Genomic DNA, 20,888 nt, shown 5'->3' with positions numbered 1-20,888 from the left:
AACATAACATAACATAACATAACATAACATAACATAACATAACATAAAATAAAAATAGGGGCTGGAGAGATGGCTCAGTATTTAAGAACACTAGCTGTTCTTCTAGAGGCCAGGGTTCATTTCCCAGTACACACAGGGCAGCTCACAACCCTCAGTAATTCCAGTTCCAGGAAATCACATGTCTTCTTCTGGCCTCCAAAGGCACCAGGCATGTATATGGTGGACAGACACACATGCAGGCAAAACACCCATATATATTTATATGTAATAAAATTTTTAACAAAATAAAAACATACCAAAAAAACTAATGATAAATGAATTATGCTTACATAGGGCAAAAGCGCTCAAAACTGTGACTTTAACCACAGTACCTCCCTCTCCCTAAAGCTGAGCAATGCACCTCACAGAACCATTTTAGAATTTCATTTACAAAGGGAAATCCAAGAGAAGTAGACAGTAAGCCAGATCATGTGTTTTGACTTACTGTCTCATTTTGTCTGTGAGCGTGTGCAGCCCCAGGCTCGCCTCGATGCACACGTGGGGCTTAAGAGATAATCTGCATCCGTCAGTTCTCTTCCTTCACCTTGTGAGTTCCAGGGATTACACTGAAGCCTCCACGCCTAATGGCAAGGGCCACCCCTTGCTGAACTATCGATCTGGTCTCATTTTTATTTCATTTTTTAGCTTTACTTAAAATTTAAGCTTTATTGATTCCTTTAACTACTGTTGTAAATTGTATCCTTTGGACTATATCACTTAGAAAGCCACAAAAATCAAATACAGCCACTGTAAAGATGACACTTAAGCCTGACTATACATCTTACAAAGCCCTTATCTTGTGTAGTCCTCTCTTTCTAAGGTTCCTTCTCTCTAAAAGTCTCTGATTCAGCATAAAGTATGTACCCTCCCTTATTTTAACTTGGCTTCACTTTGACTCCTCCTCAAACTTCTTTCTGTAGAGCAGTCAAGGATTCAGCTTTGCATAACTGGAAGCCAGGCCCTAAGGAGAAAGAAAACTCTTCAAGCTGTTAATGGCAGTTCTAGGCTTGTCCCCTTGCTACCACTTGACAGTCAGTATCTTTGAGGTGAATTACTAAGCTTTTGGCATATGAATCTTTAATTTTTTTGAAACTGTATTTATTTTTATGTGCCTGAATGCACATCTTTGTACTGTTTCGTCTCAGCAACAGAAACTCTAACTAAGACATATACTAACTCATTTCAGAGGCTTTCCCTTGTAGGTCACTACATTTTAGTTTTTACATAGATTAAGCCATGTGGTAGAGGTGCTGTTGTTAAAAGTTGGAACTGATGTAAGGCCCTGGCTCCATGAAAACTGAGTCCCCCCCCCCATCCCATCTGCTAACTGCCCACTTCTCTTGCTATTTAAGTCTTACTAAACAACGTTCTCCATTCACTTGGTAGAGACTGAGAAGACAGTTGGTCTTCTGAAAGTGCTGGTTCTGTGTCTGTGCATCTAATCGACCTCAGCTTGAAAAAATTTGAGGTAAAAATTCACCTTGGGGGTCAGAAGAGGTAATCAGACAGCCTGGGACTGGAGTGACAGAGGGTTGTGTGCTGCCATGTGGGTGCTGGGAATTGAACCAGGTCCTCTAGAAGAACAGCCAGTGTTCCTAACTGCTGAGCCATCTCTCCTCCCTCCTGACATACAGATTTAATGAAGACAAAGGAGGGGGGAAGACAGGCAGGTAGAGCTTAGTAGCAGTGCACACACCCAGAATGCAAAAGGCCCTAAGTGCCATTTCAGGCACAGAAGTGGGAAGGAGAGGAAGGTTAGGAAGGAGAGAATGGTGAACAGGAGGATGATAGTTGTTTGGGCTGGGAAAATACTAAAATACTGAGAAGAAGCTCAAAAACATCTATCTCACTTAAAAGTAACTCAGTGCGGTACACGGAAGAAGAGGAATAGGACCCTTTCAGAAAGTGAGGCCCACAAGAAGAGCTAAGAGCAGTGTATCCAAAGCAGAAGAGGGCTTCAACGATGAGAAGGCAAGCACACACCAACTCAGGGCTTGGAAGAGCTTTCTACTCAACACAGCCAACACAAAAGCAAGCAAGCATGAGGTAAACACAGGCAGAGCCTAGATCCCTCTCTAGGGCAGAGGAGTAGATGTACTGAGATTTTAGTAGTGTGAGCTGCTACTACAGGGGAATTCTTACATAAAGTGGTTTACAAGGGAGAGCTGAAGAACAGACAGAAAGGGCAGAAAACCAGTTAGATTGGAGGCTTTTGGCCCTGGCAAGGATGATATAGCTGGAGATCTGCAGATGAAATGCCAGGACCTGCTGACAGACAAATTTCAGGAGCACTTGGAGGACATAAAGCCCTTTGCTGGGCAGATAAAGAAAAAGTCAGGAGGAACTAGTTTAAACAACACAAAACAACTGGGAATCTTGACACGTCACATTAAGATATCCAAGCAGAGCCACTGATTAGGTCTCATAAGAGGCAAATGACCAGGACCAAACATGTTTTGGAAAACCTACCAATCCATGAACCTGAAAATCCACCATCCCTGACCTTGGCTTAAAAATTACACCAACCCCCACCCTGGAAAACTGCCCCCTCCCAAGAAACCCTGTATCAAGTCTGCCTCCTGCTCAGTCCCCTGCTGCTTCTTACCCTGGAAGAGGCAGCCACCATTTTGTATCTCTCCCAATAAATCTCTCATGTGAGATTTGTTGTGCAGTGTGACTTTATGGTACTCCTTCCCTCAGGACTGCAAGGATATCCTCCCCTCAGAACTGTAACACCTACCATGGGGAAACCTTTCCCTTCAGAGCTGCAACACTTACCATTACTATCATCACCATCACCTTATTTTGTGTTGCTATAGTAGAGCTCAAGCTCTTACAAGTTTCCTTCTGCTGAGCTACACCAGAAGACTAAATATCACAACCAGAAACTCTTGAGAACTTTTCACCTAGGTTTTGGTTAGGTAACAAACAGCTAAAGATTTAAAGACTGAAGATCTGATAATACTCTGCTGCAATGTGTTTCCAATTAGAAATGGTCAAAGTTAGAAATTGAGATGGTAATGATATTTTCTTAAGTTGCTTTCTGTACCTGAAAAACAACTCTGGTGGAATCGGCACACGCCTTTAATCCCAGCACTCAGGAGGCAGAGGCAGGTGGATCTTTGTGAGTTCCAGGCCAGCCTGATCTACAGAGTAAGTTCAAAGCCAGCCAGCCAAAGAAACCCTGTCTTGGCCGGGGGGTGTAGTCTGAAACATTTATTTATATTGTTTTGTGGCCCTTATTTATCATGCTTGTGTGACAAATGCTGAGACTGTTTTTGTTAAAAAAAAAAAAAAATCACCTGGTGCAGTGGCACATGCCTGTAATCTCGGCACTCAGGGAGGCAGAGGCAGAGGGATCTCTGAGTGAGAGGCCAGCCCGGTCTACAGAGTCCAGGACAGCCAGGGCTACACAGAGAAACCCTATCTTGAAAAACTGAAACCAAAGTTAAAAACAAAAACAAAAACAAAAAAAAGGATCTGAGCAAGGTGTGACAGTGCAGGCCCTTAATCCCAGTACTTTGGAGGCAGCCTGGTCTTCACTCTACTTCAAAGCTAGTCAAGGATACACAGTGACACAGGGAGACCCAGTCCTCCAAACTAAATTAATTATTAATTGATTAATTGATTAAAATCTATAAAAAGTTGTAGTGAAACCTCTGTAGCATTTGTCTCTCAGCCTAAGGTTTGGCTTGTACCCCCAAACCCACAAGGTCACCCCAGGGCAGGAAGATTCTGCATTTTACTTTGCTTTGATTTCAGACACATCAGGAAAATCAATTCTTACCTATCATTGTCTAGCACAGTGGTTCTCAACCCTCCTAATTTTGCATGCAACCCTTTAATACAGTTCCTCGTGTTATGGTGACCCCCAACCATAAAATTATTTTCTCTGCTACTTCAAAACTGCAATTTTGCTACTGTTATGGATCATAATACAAATATCTGATAAACAGGCTGGTCTTGTGATCCCTGTTAAATGGGTCGTTTGACCCCAAAAGGGGTCAAGACCCAGAGGGTCTAGCAGACTAGAACCATCCCCTCCAGGAAGAAGAGGAAGCTCTTGAAAATTCTCCAAGGCATGCCTCCCAGCTTTCGGAAGCAGGAAACAAGTGCGCACTGAGATTCTGATAGGTTGGACCTAAGAGATGAGAGGTTTGGAGCAGTGGGACAACCTGAGCGTTGTGCAGAGTCCAGGACTGCAGCCCTTGGGAGTGATCACCCACGCTGGGGTGGCCTTTTCAGGGGTGCAGCTACTTTTGAGTTCTCCTCACTCTTTGTAAAGTCTGCCATCAGCCACTCACCCAACTCCAACTCAAGTCCATTTACGTTTATTTCTCACAACGGATACAGCTCCGCCCCCATGCCATACTGTACCTGACAGGTTTAGTTCTACAAATGTGGATGCTGGGCCAAAAGGCTAACATTCATCACAAACCAACAGTCCTACCTACCTGATGTTACATCACACACTGGAGTCAGGAGCCCAGCCCTACAGATATGCTAAGAGCCAGGAAATACTGGCTCTTAACTCTGCCACCATGAGAAGAAATATTATTATAAATGGAAAAATCTTATCACATTGTTAAAAGCCATTCCAACAGTCTCTGAACAACCTAGAATTTTGCTAGTTTTTATTTATTTTTTTGTTTGTTTGTTTGTTTGTTTTTACTATCGTCTCTTAACTATTGGAAGAGATGGGTCCATTCAGGGGTGAGTTAAACTTTCTTCCATCCTTTACCGACAATTTCAACATGCAGAAATTTGGCGAGTTTTTGTTTTGTTTTGTTGGTGAGTTTTTGCTTTTATTTTTGTCAATGTCTCTCTATGCAGCTCTGGCTATGCTGGAACTGCTCTGTAGATTAGACTGGCCTTGAACTAAGGGAGATCCACCTACCTCTGCCTCCTGAGCGCCTGGTTTAAAGGTGTGCGACACCATGCCTGGCTGAGAAATTTGTGGGTTTCTGTTTGTTTTTAACACAACTTAAACCAGGTAGTCCAAGTTGGCCTCAAATTTAAGATGCTCTTGTGTCAACACTGTGAATGTTGGAACTCCAGGTGTGCAGTGCCACGTCTACGCTGTTTATTTTAAACGTGATCAAATATATCAATTATTCACTGCGTTTTGCATCAAACTTAGAATGACTTCTTCCTTCTGAGATTATACTAGAGAATGCTTCTCTATGTTTTCCTCTATTTGATGTCAAACACCTGAAACTCAGGCTTACGGGCTGGAGAGATGTGGTGGGTGATGTGCTTAATATGCAAGCATAAGGACCTGGGTCCAATCCCCAACAGACACTAAGAATTGGGCAATGCAATACTCCCTTGTCATCCCAAAGATACAAAACAGAGCCAGAAGTACCCCACAGGCTCACTGGTCAGATAAGTCTGATCAATCAGTGAGTTTTAGGTTCAGTAAGAGACTGTTTCAAAAACCAAAATAAAATTAATAATGGAGCTGGAGTGGTGGCTCAGCAATGGAGAGCACTGTCTGCTTTTCCAGAGGTTCTGAGTTCAAGTTCCAGCAATCACACGGTGGCTTACAACCATCTATACTGGGATCTGACGCCCTCTTCTGGCATGCAGGTGTACGTGCAGATAGGGCACTCATAAAACACATAAATAAATACATAAATAAATATTGAAAAAGGATGAAGAACAATGGAAGAAGATACAAGAGGCTGACTTTTGGTCTCTACATGAGTGGTGGACACTAGCACACACACACCACAGCAGCTGGTGGGATAGCCCCTAACAGAGCACCTGTCTAGGAGGTGCCAAGACTTCTGGGTTTGATCCTTAGCACTTCAAAACAAAAACTGTTCATCGCTTGACATTGATGTTTATATAGGGTATGCACACTTTGCCCTTCCAGTGGCAATGTCGGCATCTGTTGACCCTCCTTGATTTACAATGTCATTTTTGTCACATGCAGAGTTCCTGCTATATTTGTGATGTTTCTGAACCTCCTGGCTTTTTCTATATTTCCTTCTATTTCACCAACTCAAAGTTTTAAATTCTGCACATTTATATTATAGCCAATATAGGGTAGGGCTAATCCCCTTTCATTAGTTACTCTTGTTGTCAACAAGTTCCTGACTAATGCTTGCTTTTCCTTTTCAAGTTTATAACCAGTTTCTGTAATTTACCCCCAGTAAATCCTCTCTGGAATACAGTAAACATTCAGATTGATACTGAGAGAACTAGCTCTTTGCAAAACAATGGCCCTTTTCTATGTCCAGCTATGCTTGGGTTCTCTTCAGAGACCTGGCAAGCTTCCAAAGTCCTACACACTAGGCACAAGTTAAACTTATTTCCAGAGAGTCCACATTTAGCCAGCCTCTTGCCATCTTTCTTTTCCTTTTGTAGTCTGGACTTTCCAGAGCTGCTGCTGCACAGACTTCCCCTGTTGACTTTTCTGCCCTCTAAGGTGCTGGTAAGAGAAGAAATGGCAGCACCCTGAGCACTGCCGTGAGGTGCGGGCACGGCTCAGACATACTCAGAACCCTAGCTCTCTAGAAACTGAAGCTGAAAAAATGCCACCGGTTTTAGGCCAGCCTAGTCCAACCTAAGGAGTTCTAGTCAACTAAAACTACATAAAAGACCCTCTGCCAACAAACAAACAAAAAACAGGCCAAGGCACACACCTTTAATCCCTTCCCCCAGAGACAGAAGCAAGAGGATCTCTAGCCAGCCTGGGTTAAATAGGAAAACCCAAATCTAAAATAACAAGCCAAACAAAAAGCAGCACATTTCGTAATTCACATCTGTAATCCCTGCACAAGTTTGAGAACAGCCTACGCTCCACAGTGAGTATGAAGCCATCCTGAGCTAAAAACTTAAGACAACAACATCCCTTGTCCCCCACCCCTGCACACACATACATAGACACACACACACACACACTCTCTCTCTCTCTCTCTCTCTCTCTCTCTCTCTCTCAAAATCAGACACAGTGATGCATGCCTGAAATCGCAGCACTCAGGAGGCAGAGGCAGGCAGATCTTTGTGAGTCCAAGGACAGCTTGGTCTATACAGTGAGTTCTCAGGTAACCCAAGTACCAGCATCCCCAGTTTACATGACTCAAATGATCAAACTCAGGGCCCCGTGCTAGGCAAACCCTCCACCAAGTTACATCCCTGGCCCAACCAGCTTTTCTTGGACTGAAAATGGTGTTGTAGATATGTGATAACATCCTTAGGCTTCCTAGAGTACTTTAGAGATAAAAAATATCAGAATCAAGCCAAGTGCAGTAGCGTACACCTTTAAACCCAGCACTCATGAGGCAGATCTCTGTGAAATGAAGGCCAGCCTAGTCTACATAGCAAGCTCCAGGCCAGCCAGAGCTACAAAGTAAGAACCTGTCTCAAAACAAAAGTCCGGATATCTGGCAATTCCTCTGAGATAAGTCTTAAAGCAGAAATAAAGACCAGGCTGAATGTGAAGTGCTTGTCTTTCAGCTGCTATTCATAATTGACATATTTCAAAAATAGAAATCAGTAGGAGCTGGGTGTGGTGGTGCAAGCCTGCCTCCTGTGCAGCACACAGGAGGCAGAGACAGGTGTATCTCTGTGAGTTCAAGGTCAGCTTAGTCTACAAAGTGATACCAGGACAGCCAGGGCTCTGTTACACAGAGAAACCCTGTCTTGAAGAACTGGAAAAACAAACAAACAAACAAACAAAAAACAGTAAGAAAAAAATTCCCAAAGAAAAAGAACATACATATCTTTTTCTGTTTGGTTTGTTTTTACTTTTAGCAAAAAACAATTAAAAAAATGTATGTTTGGTCAGGTGCAGTGTGAGGCAGAGACAGGCAGATCTCTGTGAGTTTGAGGCCAGCCTGGTCTACAAATCAAGTCTAGGATAGGCAAGGCTACACAGAGAAACCCTGTCTTGAAAAACAAAAAACAAAAGGAAAATAAAGAAAAAAGAATGAAAGAGAAAGAGAAAAGAAAGAAAGAGAGAAAGAAAATGTTTTCGAAGTTGCTCACATTTTATGTTCATTAGGATGGCCACCACTAAAAAGGAAAGAAGGGCCATGCATGATTGCATATGCTTTTAATCTCAGCACTCAGGAGGCTGAGGAAAGTCAACCTTTCTGTGGAGAAATAGTTCCGACATAGGTCAAGAGTAATTGGCGCTCTTCCAAAGCACCTGGCTTTGATATCCCAGCACCCACATGGCAGCTCACAACTATCTCTAACTTCAGTTCCAGGGGATTCAATGCTGTCTTCTGGCCTCATCAGGCACCAGGCATGTATGTGGCTCACAGACCTACATGCAGTCCAAATATCCCTGTGCATAAAATAAAATTCAAAACTACAAAATTACAAAAAAAAAAAAAAAAAAAAAAAAGTAGAATTGGAACTGCAATGGGGTAAATCCAGGAACTAGCTGCAGATGACCCCTCCTTCTAAGTCTCATTCCTCGAATTATGTAAAGGAGGTAGTACAAAGTTGTGCAGACAAAGGAAGTAAAGTACTTAAGTCAGGAGGCTGGCATTTTGAAACACTAAGATCTTAAGTTTGAAGCCAGCCTGGGCAACATAACAAAACCCCATCTCAAAAACCAAACATGTTAACACTTAGGAAGCTGAGGCCCTAAATTCAAGGCCAGTATGGATTACAAAATAAGACCAGAAAGGTTAGAGTGAGACCGTATTTCATAAAGATAACAAAAACAGGCTGGGAAACAGAGTTTGCTAAATGCTTGCTACAAAAGCTTAAAGAGCTTAGGATATGATGTAAAAAGCTAGTTATGGCAGTAGTAATTCAGTGCTGGAGAGGCAGAAACAGAATTCCTGGGGCTTGGGGATGGCCAGTCCAGCTGAATCAGGGAGCCCCAGGTTCAGCAAGAGATTATATCAAAACCATGGTGGAAAAGAAGCAAGAATGATATCTACTGTCAGTCACGCACATGTTACACACCAACACATACACAAGTATAAAACATACAGGGGAAAGAAACCACAACTATTGAAGTTGTGTGTAAAATTAACCATTATGGTGGTTAATTTTAGCTTTTGCTTGTTTTACTTATTTATCTCTTGAGACAGGGTCTCACTATGTAACTCTAATTGTCCTGGAACTCACCAAGTAGACCAGGCTGGCCTCAAACTCACAGAGATCCATCTGCCTCTGCTTCCTGAGTGCTGGGATTAAAGAAGTGCACCATTATGCCCCGCCTCTGATGGCTAATTTTAGGTGTCAATGTGACTAGATTAAGGATACCTAGAGCAATACCTTTTTACAGCAGAGACTGGCTTGAAAATCAGTGGACTAAATGGGTAAGATCCAGTCTCACCTCCTAATCATGAGAACTCAGGCTCGCTGGCCCTTGGGCTTACACCAAACTCCCTGGGGTTCTCAAGCCTTGAGCCTCAAGCTGACAATTACACCGTTAGCCTTCCTGGTTTAAGCATTCAGACTTGCCCTGAGCCACACTACTGGAATCCCAAAATCTTCAGCTATTAGACTGCCTGTCATGGAATTTCTCAATCTCTACAATCAACTTTCCTACTCTTCTCCTGTATAGCTACACTGTGTTGGTTCTGTCTCTCTAGAGATGACAGGAGTGACAAATTCCAGCTCTAGTGTGTGCGACAGACAAACCAACCCCCAGTTCTTCCTAATGGGCTAAGTACTGACATGGAGTCAGGCAAAAAGCCACTGGAAAACACTGGAAGGGCTGTAGAGCCTAATGGAAAGCCAAAAGCAAACACATGGTGAAGGCAGGTTGTTGTTAGTGACTTTCTTTCAACCAAGCAATCTACATCTTGGGGTGTTGAGAATTATCTCGGTTGGGCTTGCTGACTGTTAACATCCCCTCATGGATGTAATGTCTGATCCCACCCGAGTACAGCACCACTGTATGCAACACTGCCTTATTTGCAAGTGGTTTCAGGGATAAAAATAGGCTGGGCAAGACTAGGGAAAGGAGACTCGCCCTCATCCCTACTAGGCAAAGGCTTTTCAGATATTGACTGTTGGAGAAGAAGCACCCACACCCAGGAAGTAATTCCTCATTTATGCTTTTCGAGAAAGCCCAATAAACTCAGAGTGAAGTCTGGTGGAATTATGCATTCGGTTATTGTTAAGACCTTAGGAGGAGGGGTAGACACTGTTCACCTGTCCTCCTGGGAAGGAATTTTAGCAAGTGTTTATAAGTCAGAAAATGGTTAATTAGGAAAAAGATGACTGTAAGCATCACACAGATCTGTGGAGAGTGTTGATATAGTAATAATTTTCTAGCTGTGGGCCTTAGCATTCCGAGGGCCCCAGAGGAGCAACTGTCGCCTGTGCAAACATCTAGATGGCATTGTAACAGGGTGAGGAGTGAAGCTTCATAGCATCTTGGAAGCAGGTATGTGCATAAGGACATGGAAAGCAATGTGGCAAATGCTGGCAAGTGATATGCTCATCACACACTATTCTTTCAACTTCCAGGGGTTTTAAATCCACAGTGAAGTAAAAAGAAATACTCTGTCCCCCCAAAACGGCAGTCATGGTGATGCAAGACTTTAATCCCAGCACTCAGGAGGGAGAGGCAGGTGGATCTCTGAGGTGGAGGGCAGCCTGGGCTACAGAGTAAGTTCCAGTATAGCCAGGGCTACACAAAGAAACCCTGCCTTGAAATATCAAAAAGAATGACAAAAAAAAACAACTATTTTCACCAAAATATTGCATCTGTATTAGAATACTCATTTATAAAGTACAACACTGCAAATCAAGCCAGTCATGATCCAGTTTTGAAAAATGAGAATATGCCTGTTAGAGGTTGGTCTGATGCTCATTACTGACCCTCTGTGTAAACCTGCCTAAGTCCTTATACCTGACTGGCTGATTGCCTAGGGCAGGGCAGAATGGGATAGGCATAGCTAGGGTTCCTGGGCTTCGGGGAATCCCAAAGGGAATCACAGGAAGGACAGACAGACGGAAAGAGGAGGATGCCAGGATGGGTTAGCCTGGAGAAAACACCATGTGGGCTCTAGTAATGTCATAAAAAGGTCCAGATGAAGAATATAAGCAAGTACCATGAGATTATGGATGAAAGGTAGTCCAAATGAAGAGGATTAAGGTGGATGGCAATGGATGGGGGCTGGGAGATGGATGGTGAGGATATTGAGACATTGTAAGTGGAATATCTGCCCGGCCCAAGGTAAATAAGGCAATTATAAATCTAACAGGTGCCTGTGTCTTATTATTTGTGATAGCAGGTTAGATAACAATGTCATGATAATCACAGGGCTAATAGTCAATAGTATATAGCCCCACACTGTTCTACTATTTACTACAAGACATGCCCAACAGAGAGAAAAACTGACAGGCAAACTCTTAAGACCTCTTCTCTGCTGGGCTGGTTGATTGAGTCGCCACAACAGAGACTAAGGAAAGAGAAGACTCAGCCACCTTCAGTGTCAGTACTCCCACTTGGTAACGTCAGAACTACCTATTATTAGCCCTACAGGGAAGAGTTTCAAAAGGCCCCTCCTTCCTTGAGAATCGATAGGTAGTTAGTCAATGGCTGCTGAAGGAGGGAAAGACATCTGCTCAAGTGGTATAGCCAAATGGAAAGGTGCTCAATTCACCTAAATAACCTCTCACCCAACTCCCCTGTCAGAGACCCCAGTATGTGCAGTGGGGTCAGCAAAAACAAAACAAAAATGTAGGAAAAGGAAGGCAGTCTCTGGGAGTGAAAAAGAGAGTATTAAGGTGAATATGATCAATACACATTATATACATGTATGAGTATCATAATGAAAGCACTATTATTTATAGTTAACGTATGCTAATAAAAACATTGAAAAAAGGCTGGAGAGATGGCTCAGTGGTTAAGAGCACTGTCTGCTCTTCCGAAAGACTGGGGTTCAATTTCCAGCACCCACATGGCAGCTCACATCTGACACCTCCATACTAATGCACATAAAATTAAATTAAATAAATTATTTTAACACGGGGGGGGGGGGGAACAAGCATAAGCCAAGCACAGTGGCACACGCCTTTAATCCCAGCACTTGGAAGGCAGAGGCAGGCAGAATCTGAATTTGAGGCCAGCCTAATCTACAGAGTGAGTTCCAGGACAGCCAGGGCTACACAGAGAAACCCTGTCTCTAAAAACAAATAAAAGAAAAAGTAACTATAGGTACCTTACCTGAAGTAATCGCATGATGCTGCCAGCAGAATTCGATGAGCCTCAATGTGTTTTCCTTCCACCACCAGGACAACATCAAAGAGGATCCCACTGTCCCGCAAAGCAAGCAGGCCTCGGAGCAGGGCCTGGGAGTGCTGTGTGCTTCGGTAAGTGTTGTTGACGCAGTGGGAGTGGGAGGGCTGTGTGGGCAGCTTGCACAGCTGGGCGAACTCCTGCTCCTCTGCCATCCTGACGGCCACAGCAGCCCTCACCACTGTACTCAGCTGCAAGACAGAGGGAGCAAGGCGTGAGCAGGTAGGGAGGTGGTGCGGGGCCACACAGGCTGACCGCGTGGCACCTGCTGCAGAGACTTCCCTGTGGTCCCAAAGCCTCTACTCCCTGTTTCCTCCCAGCCCTGGTCCCACTTGGCCTTCTGTCTCATAACCTGGTGTCTTCATCCACAAGGTCTTCATCCTACTGTGCCACCTTCAGCTCTGCAGTGAAACAGAAGTATTCTGAGGCTGGCATGATGACTCACAAAGTTATCTCAGTTACTTGGAAGGCTGAGACTGGATGATCACAAATTCAGGGCAGACCAAAAAATTAGAGAGACCTTGTCTCAAAATAGAATTGAAAAGGACAGGGGTATGGTTCAGGAAAGCACTTACCTCACACACGTGAGGTCTAAGATTTGATCCCCAGCACCAAAGAGAGGAGTTTTGAGGGAAGATTTGAGACAGGATAGAAAGACAATGAAAATTAAGAGAACATGGGGATGCCAGGTACGGTGCTGCACGCCTGTGATGCCAGCACTCAAGAGGCAGGTGAGTTCAAGGCCAGCCTGGTCTACAGGGCGAGTCCAGGACACCCAAGGCTACACAGAGAAACCCTGTGGAGGAGGGAGGAGGAGAACATGGGGAGACAAAGCAGTCTCTCCCCCCATGATCAGATTTATTTTTTATTGGCTGGGCGTTAAGGACTTCAATGTAACTAAGAAAAACACCAGAAATGGCCCTCAACAATATTCTCCTTCCTGAGGGATATCTCAGACAAGAGTACTAAAACAAGCCAGGCATGGTAACTCATGCCTTTAACCCCAGCACTCTTGAGTTGTAGGCCAGCCAAGTCTATACAGCAAACAAGCTCCAGGCCAGCCAAGGCTACCATAGTGGGACTATCTCAAAAACAAACAAACAAACAAAGCAACAAAGTGCCTAAACAGCAAACAGACTTTGTTTATGACCCAATCTATATAACCTCTGTGTAAGTTTACAGTTATTAGCTCTTCCTTATCCCTAAAGCTAAACAATGTGTCTCATTAACACTACATTTACATACATTCATTCACATGCAAAAGGAATTTTTTGTTTTGTTTTTCCAGAGTTTCTCTGTGTACCCTTGGCTGCCCTGGACTGGCTTTGTAGATCAGGCTGGCCTCCCTGAGTGTGCCACCACACCCAGCTAAAAGGAAAATCTTTAAGAAAAAGAAATAGGTGCCAGAGAGATGGCTCAGTGATTAAGAACACTGGCTGCTGCACTTCTAGAGGACCCAGGTTCAATTCCAGCACCCACATGGTTCCTCACACTGTCTGTAACTCTAGCTTAAGAGGATCCAATGGACTCCACAGGCACCAGGCATGCACACGGTACACAGGCATACTTGCAGGCAAAACACCCATACATAAAATAAAGATGAATCTTTTGCTGGGCATGGTGGCATATGCCTTTAATCCCAGCACTTGGCAGTGGCAGGTGGATTTCTGTGAGTTTGAGGCCAGCCTCATCTATAAAGCAAGTCCAGGACAGCCAAGGCTACACAGAGAAACCTTGTCCTGGAAGGAAAAAAAAAAAAAAAAAAAAAAAGATCATGTCCTGTTCTTCCACAGGACCACAGTTCAATTGCCATCATTCATATCAAGAAGCTGTCTGTAATTCCAGCTCTAGAGGGATCTGATTTCTCTAGTTTTTGTGAGCACCTCCACTCACATGTACACAGACATAAACACACTCACTCACACACACACTCACACACACACAATTAATACATATCTTAAAAAAATCAAGGCCATCCTTTTCTACAAAGGGTACCTGAGGGTAACCTGATCTATAGGAGACCAATGTCCAAAAACATAAATAAAATAAAATAAAAGAACATACTCAAAAACTACAAAATGATTTGTTTTGTTTTGTTTTTTCAAAAAAACAGGTTTGTTTCTTATCATCCTATTCTGGCCAAGATCTAGCTGATCACATCTACCTGGCATCTTCATACCATTTCAGCAAACATGATCTGCTGGTGAGCCTGTGTTCTCAAAACTTTTGTCTCCGAAGCACCTCAGGGTTACTTTCTATGGCCACATCTGCTAACCATCTCTAGGTACTTGGCTGTTGACTCCAAAACGCAACTTCCTGGAGGGCTTCTTCATCTGCGATGACAATGTGAACTAACTGACTTCTGCATCCTCATGTCAGCTGAACAGCCTGTCTGCCCTCTTGGAAAGGGTTTCTCTGTGTTGCCTTGGCTGTTCTGTACTTGCTTTGTAGACCAGGCTGGCCTTGAACTCACAAAGATCTGTCTGCCTCTACCTCCCTGAGTGCTAGGGTTAAAGGTGTATGCCACCAACCCCAGCTGCAACATGATCTTAAAAGCAGCCATAAAACAAAACAAAAAAACTACTACAAATATGCCTTTGATAACACCACACACACACAATGAATAAACCAGAAGCTATTATGCATAGCATAGTCATCTACTAGGGGTTAGGAAGCAAGCAGCCTGGAGGTACCCGGTCTGCAGCCAACCGTATGCTTTTGTAGCACAGGTCAGCCATTTAGAAGGCCGTGAACCTTCTCCACCCCATGCCACGTTCCTTACAGCTCCCACAGTCAGTGCACTGGCTCAGCAGTAAAGACATCTGTTCTACAAGCCTGGCAAATTGAGTCCAATGCCTGGAACCCATATGAAGATGGAAGGAAAGACTGGACTCCACAAAACTGCCTTCTGACCTCTACACACACTCGCATACAGCGATAATAAATAAATAAGTAAATAAGTAAAGCTTAAAGATTTATTTTTACTTATGTGCAGTATGTGTGTAGGAGCCCTCAGAGGCCAGGAAAGGGTGTGAGATCCTCTGGAATGCAGTTGTGAGCCATCAACTGCGATGCTGGGAAGAAAACCCAGGTAAGCAGGAAGCACACTTAAGCCACTGAATCATTTCATTAGCCCCAGATACACATATTTAAAAAGGATAAACAGATGTTAACAGAAAACTAGCCCAAAGCCTTCTTACTACCGACAGAGAACACCTCTCCCTACCACTTACTACTGATGGGACACACTTCTCCCTACCACCCACAGACCTCCTCTTCTCGACCTTGTGCTCGAGAGCCTCTACGGTGTCCAATCACACAGGCTCACTTCTCTTCCACCTGTCTCCTGGATGTGGCACCTCTACTGCTTACCCACACTATCCTTCTATCCTGAATCAGCTCTTTTCTCACAAGGCTCTAGCAACGGTTAGAGCTGAATGTACCACCATCTCTGGGTTAAGAGCTCTCCAGCCTGGAGGGACTCTATCTTATAACTCCTCTTTTCCTGACCTCTTCCTTTCCTTCAGCCCATCCATTTCCCTAGGACATGATTTCCCAATAGCATCTCTGGGCACAATCCCTTCCAACTAGTCTGTTTTTGTCAGCCATATACTACATTTCTTATCTGAAACCTCCTACTCTCAATGATCTCTTTTCCTTTTTAAGGCTATGTTTTCTAAGATCCTTTGGTCTTGATTCTCCTCCTGTGTCTCACATAGCCATCCCCTTGATTTTCCAATGGCTATACCTTAATGGAAGAACATAGGAATTCTGTTCCAATGCTGTCCCTAACTCTCACCTCATTCTCTCACATTTCCAAGATGGACAGGAGACCAAAAATGCTCCTATGAGTGAGTGTGCTGTGTTTCCAAGTGCTGTCTCCTGGCTTCTCACTTCGGGCTCCCTATGACTTGGCTCAAAACCTTTCTTTCCTCTCCTGCCCAATCAGCTCTTCTCAGACTGAAAGGTACACATGTTTATCCTTTGAGCAGAACCAGATTTGTTTCTTATCATCCTATTCTGGCCAAGATCTAGCTGATCACATCTACCTGGCATCTTCATACCATTTCAGCAAACATGATCTGCTGTGTGAGCCTGTGTTCTCAATACTTTTGTCTCCGAAGCACCTCAGGGTTACTTTTTATGGCCACATCTGCTAACCATCTCTAGGTACTTGGCTGTTGACTCCAAAACGCAACTTCCTGGAGGGCTTCCTCAACTGCGATGACTATGTGAACTAACTGACTTCTGCATCCTCATGTCAGCTGAACAGCCTGTCTGCCCTCTTGGAAAGGGATGGATAGCATCTATTTTCTAAATAGCCACCACAAGAACAAGTACAGTAAAACAGAATGACGCTCCTCTGAGCAGCAGAGCACATTCACCAAGCTGGAGAAAAGGAATTCGGCACAACCAGGGCTGCAACAACATCCAAGATCTCTGGTACAGCCAGACACAGTGTTGATACAAGAGGATCACAAGTTTGAAGCCAGCCTGGAGTATGTAGAGACTTGTCATAAATAAATAAGAAAGGAAGGGATAGGGTTAGAGAGAAGGCTCAAAGCAGTTAAGAGCTCATACTATTCTTGCAAAGAACTGGCGTTTCATCCTGGGCACCTACATTGGCTGCTCAGTTCCAAGGGTCCTGACGCCCTCTTTGGGGCCTCCAGGGCACCTTCACTCAGGTACACAGACTTTTTTTTTTTTTTTTTTTAAAGATAAAACAGGAAGGATAGATACTCTGGTGACTGCAGATCTGTATGATATTCCTCTCCACTTTCCATTAACTTCTGCTTATAACTTCATGCCTCTCCCACAGTCCACTGTATAAACACGTTTTATTTAAGGGCCCCTGTCAAGACATCTGGGTTTCCTCCCATTGTTTGCTACTGCCAACAGTTGTGCACCGAATCTTCAATGAATCATTTGCTGAAAAGGCATCCTCAATCTTCTGTAGGGCTCCCATTCAGTATCTGTCCTCAACACATCCGTATCTACAGCAGTACAACAAAAGAAAAACCAGATGCTTGGAAAGAGCAGAAAAGGGAACGGTTCCTTATTTGGGGGCCGGTCTCCAAGGGGTGCAGATGTGCTCCGTGGCTTGTTCCCCAGGGCACTGACTAGGAGCATCTCGAAGATCGGCCCGACCCTAGGAAGCACCCTCGGGCAGAAGGTGGCCCCACTGCGCCCGGCCAGGTCGTTCCGTTCGGCCTGTACATCTAAAACGATCTAAACTAGTACAACCCGTTGATTTTGCACTGACAGCAAGAGTTCTCCGATCTATCAGCAACCGCAGCTGCGGCTTTAGAGTCTGAGGTCACGCCCGGCTCAGCAGCCCGGACCGCCCTGGCGCCTGTTGCAATCCCTGCTCGGGTAGCCTCGAGGGTCGGCGACAGGCCGGAGGCCACACTCGGACCCGCGGCTGGCAACAGAGCCTGGCCGACCCGGCTGCGAGGGCCACGGGCCGCCTCACCAGCGCGCAGGCCTCGGCCGGCCCGCGCCAGAGCGCCAGGCCCGCGCCGGACGCCCGGGGGTCGCCCCACCGAGCCCCCGCCACGTCAGGCAGTCACCTGCGCCGGCCCCGGGCGCCCGCCGCCGTCCCCGCTCCCTCTTCCATCCCCGCGTGCAGCGCGAGCTCGGCGACGAAGGCCCGCCGGGCCCACTCGGTACACGCCTCGCAGCTGACCTGGTGCCACCGCAAGCTGAGGCCGCTCTCGCAGCAGGCGGGAGGCTGGAGGTGGGGGCGGAGCCTCGCCGTCACGCGGGATGCCGCGCAGGCGCAAGTGGACGGCAGGGGGGCCGCCGGCGGGGCGGGGCGAGGTTAGAGAGCCGGACAAGGGTCGCTGGTCAGGAAGCGCCACCCCAGAGTGCAAACCTACGTCCTCCTCCTTTCCCTTTCTCCCTGCCTCATTCTTATAACTTCTTTGCTGGCTGGTTTCCTCACACGCATTCGCTTGCCCGTTCACTCATCGCCTCTCTGCACGCACTCGAATGTGTTTCACTCGTTCACTTGACCGTCCTTTTCCTTACTTCCCCCGTTCCCTCCTTCCTTCACTTTCCCATTTCCTTCCCCGTTCATTTCCGCATTTCTTCCTGCATTACTTCATTCCCTTCTTTATCATTTATCCATTGCTTCACTCATTTCATTACTTCACTTGTTCCCTCCTTTTCCTTCCTTAAAAGGCATCCTCAACCTTCTGTAGGGCTCCTTCCTTAAAAGGCATCCCTCTCTCCATCGCTCCCACACTCTCTTTCATTCTGTCTTTCTTTCCTGTATTTATTGTCGGAGTTCGTCCGTCTGCCCCTTATTTCCTCGTTTTCTTATTCCCTGGCAAAGGCATTCTCTCCCTGGTTTCTTCTCTCATTGCACTTTTCTCACATGGTCTACTCATCAGAAGGTCCCTCGCCTGGTGCTCGCTGAGGAGAGTTGAAACAAGCAAAGGCTTTATGAACAAGTATTGATTTTCCTCTTATCTGATTCCCAATCCAAAACTTACCTGTCACTGGCTGTCCTGAGGAGTCTTTTGGTACCCACGTTTCTCTGCCTCAACTCCAGGAGGACTGCACTCTGAGGGGCACTTACCTATGGCAGGATGCAAGAGTAAAGAAAGCTGTATGGCCTTCTTACCAATGGAAGCACGTTGTAGCTTCAGTGTGGAAAATGAAAGGAACCATAGAGGAAAGATGTCACTGACGATGGCTCCTCATATAAAAGGGAGGAAAGAAGGAAGAAGAAAATAAAGCGCTTTAAGGCAGGCGCAGCAGCACACACCCAGCACTCTGGGAGGCAGAGGCAAGCAGATCTGTGTGAATCTGAGGCCAGCCTGGTCTACAAAGTGAGTCCAGGGCAACCAGGGCTACACAGAGAGAAACTATGCTGGGGAGTAGGGGAGGAGGGGAGAAAGAAAGGCTGTTTTAGGCTGTGAAGCCTAACTGTTGCCTGAAGGGCTAGAGAAGAGAACGGAGCCAGCCTCTAGGAAAAGCAGCAACCCATGGAACATAATGACTTCAGCTGTGTAACTGAAGACTTTCAGTAACAACAGTAGTCCAGCAAGGGATACCATCAGGAAATACATGGACATGAGAGCCAACAAAGAATTAGAAAAGAGGTACTCTCTTGTCATTTCTGACTATCTTAAAATACACCCGAACCGGGGCTGGAGAGATGGCTCAGTGGTTAAGAGTACTGTGTGCTCTTCCAGCGCACCCGGGTTCAATTCCCAGCACCTACAACGGCAGCTCACAACTGTCTATAACTCCAGTGCCAGGGATTCTGGCCCTTCATACCAATGCACAGAGAATAAAATAAATAAACTTAAAAAAATACACCCGATCACGTCACCCACTAGACAGTTGTAGAGGCAAGGAGGAGCAGAATAGGAAGAGATCTCTGCAAAACTAGTTATGTAATAGGAAGCTCTTCCCACCCTGAAAACCCAGATCCCCTTTTGGTCTCTGGATTTGAAGGGAAGATTCTCTGTCTTGTACAACATTTTTCTCCAAGATTGAACCATTCCGTTCTTCAGGGAAGTTCCTTCAACAGGAAAGTAAACTCAAAGTAGCGTCAAGAAGTCCTTGAAACTGACCAGCCTCAGCAGGCCCCTCCCTGCCACAGTAAATAACAAAAGCTGAAACTCCCTCTCAGCCTGGTGAAGCTGAGCTGCTGCCTGGAAGAGGAGAAAGCTGCAAGGCAGACTCAGACCAGACCTGCCTTGGACGAAGCAAAACCCAGCTGAGCTGCTGGGAAGAGGCTGAGAGCAAAGGAGGCACCTGGAAAGGACATTCGCCAACCAGCTCACCTGTCTGCCTGCTGCACACTGTACTCACGGTTCCCAGCTCCGTGTGCTGTCACCCATGCTGGCTAGTGATACAGCTGTCTGAGTCATTTCTGCTCCTGTAAATAACCCCTCACCTGTATTCCTCAGTAACCCCAATAAAACTCATCGGTTCACCAGATTGGCCTTTGGTGGTGTTTGTGCTCTGGTCTGTTGGGGGTTCCTTATATGGGGTGAGTAGACATGTGGGTTGCATCTCCCCAGGAAATGTTTTTGTCAACACCCTTCAAGACCCCATGATGGCTGCCCATGGCTGTGGCTGTCCACCTTTACGAAGGAAGCTCCTCTTTGGACCTGAAGGCCTGCTGTCTCCTGCAGGGGCCCTCTCTTAACAAAGCTCTTCTGAAGGGTGATATGTGTCCATTCTTTCTCATGACTCTTCCAATGACAGAAAAAAGTAAGGGTTCCACTGAAATCCATGTTTATAAACCAGTGAGTTTATTAAGCTTCCTTACAGGTCCCATCATTCACTTCCTTAGTGACCTCGAACAGCTGAATCACTTTGTGATGACCTCATCATCTGCATCATCAAGTCTCAGTTTCAGTTCCTCCTCCACTTCTTATATACTCCAGAATCTCTCAAGATCACATGTACCTAGGAGGAGGGCCAGGAGTAACTAGAAGACCAGATGAGGGACCTATGGTCCTCCCATTTTTCTAATGAAGGAGTATCATTACCATTATTACAGACCTAGACTTTACTGTATTGTTCTGCCCAGTTAGTTACCATGGCCAACAGGCAATCTCTACTCCAAAATGGCTCTGGGAGTGTCATGCTATGTCTGGAG

At 45.4% G+C, this 20,888-nt stretch overlaps 1 protein-coding gene across 2 annotated transcripts in view; it reads right to left on the bottom strand.

The window, feature by feature from the left end:
- The window catches only part of Klhl22 (kelch like family member 22), a 41,790-nt gene extending 23,796 nt beyond the window's left edge, over positions 1–17,994 (bottom strand). The window contains exons 1-2 of one of the 2 annotated variants that reach the window (XM_055610306.1): positions 17,952–17,994; positions 12,194–12,456 (exon numbers count right to left, since the gene is read on the bottom strand). In XM_055610306.1, coding sequence (XP_055466281.1) covers positions 12,194–12,420 — 227 coding nt within the window. In that variant the 5' untranslated portion in view covers positions 12,421–12,456; positions 17,952–17,994. Of the gene's footprint in view, positions 1–12,193; positions 12,457–17,835 lie in introns of both variants that reach the window. The other variant, XM_055610307.1, reaches the window with a different exon arrangement.
- Between the last annotated feature and the right edge of the window lie 2,894 nt (positions 17,995–20,888).

Source organism: Psammomys obesus, unplaced genomic scaffold (genome assembly GCF_907164565.1).
Source record: "Psammomys obesus unplaced genomic scaffold, mPsaObe1.curated_primary_1811, whole genome shotgun sequence".
NCBI classification, from domain to species: domain Eukaryota; kingdom Metazoa; phylum Chordata; class Mammalia; order Rodentia; family Muridae; genus Psammomys; species Psammomys obesus.
The sequence above is the reverse complement of the archived record's forward strand: the minus strand, read 5'-3'. Positions and strand labels throughout refer to the sequence as shown.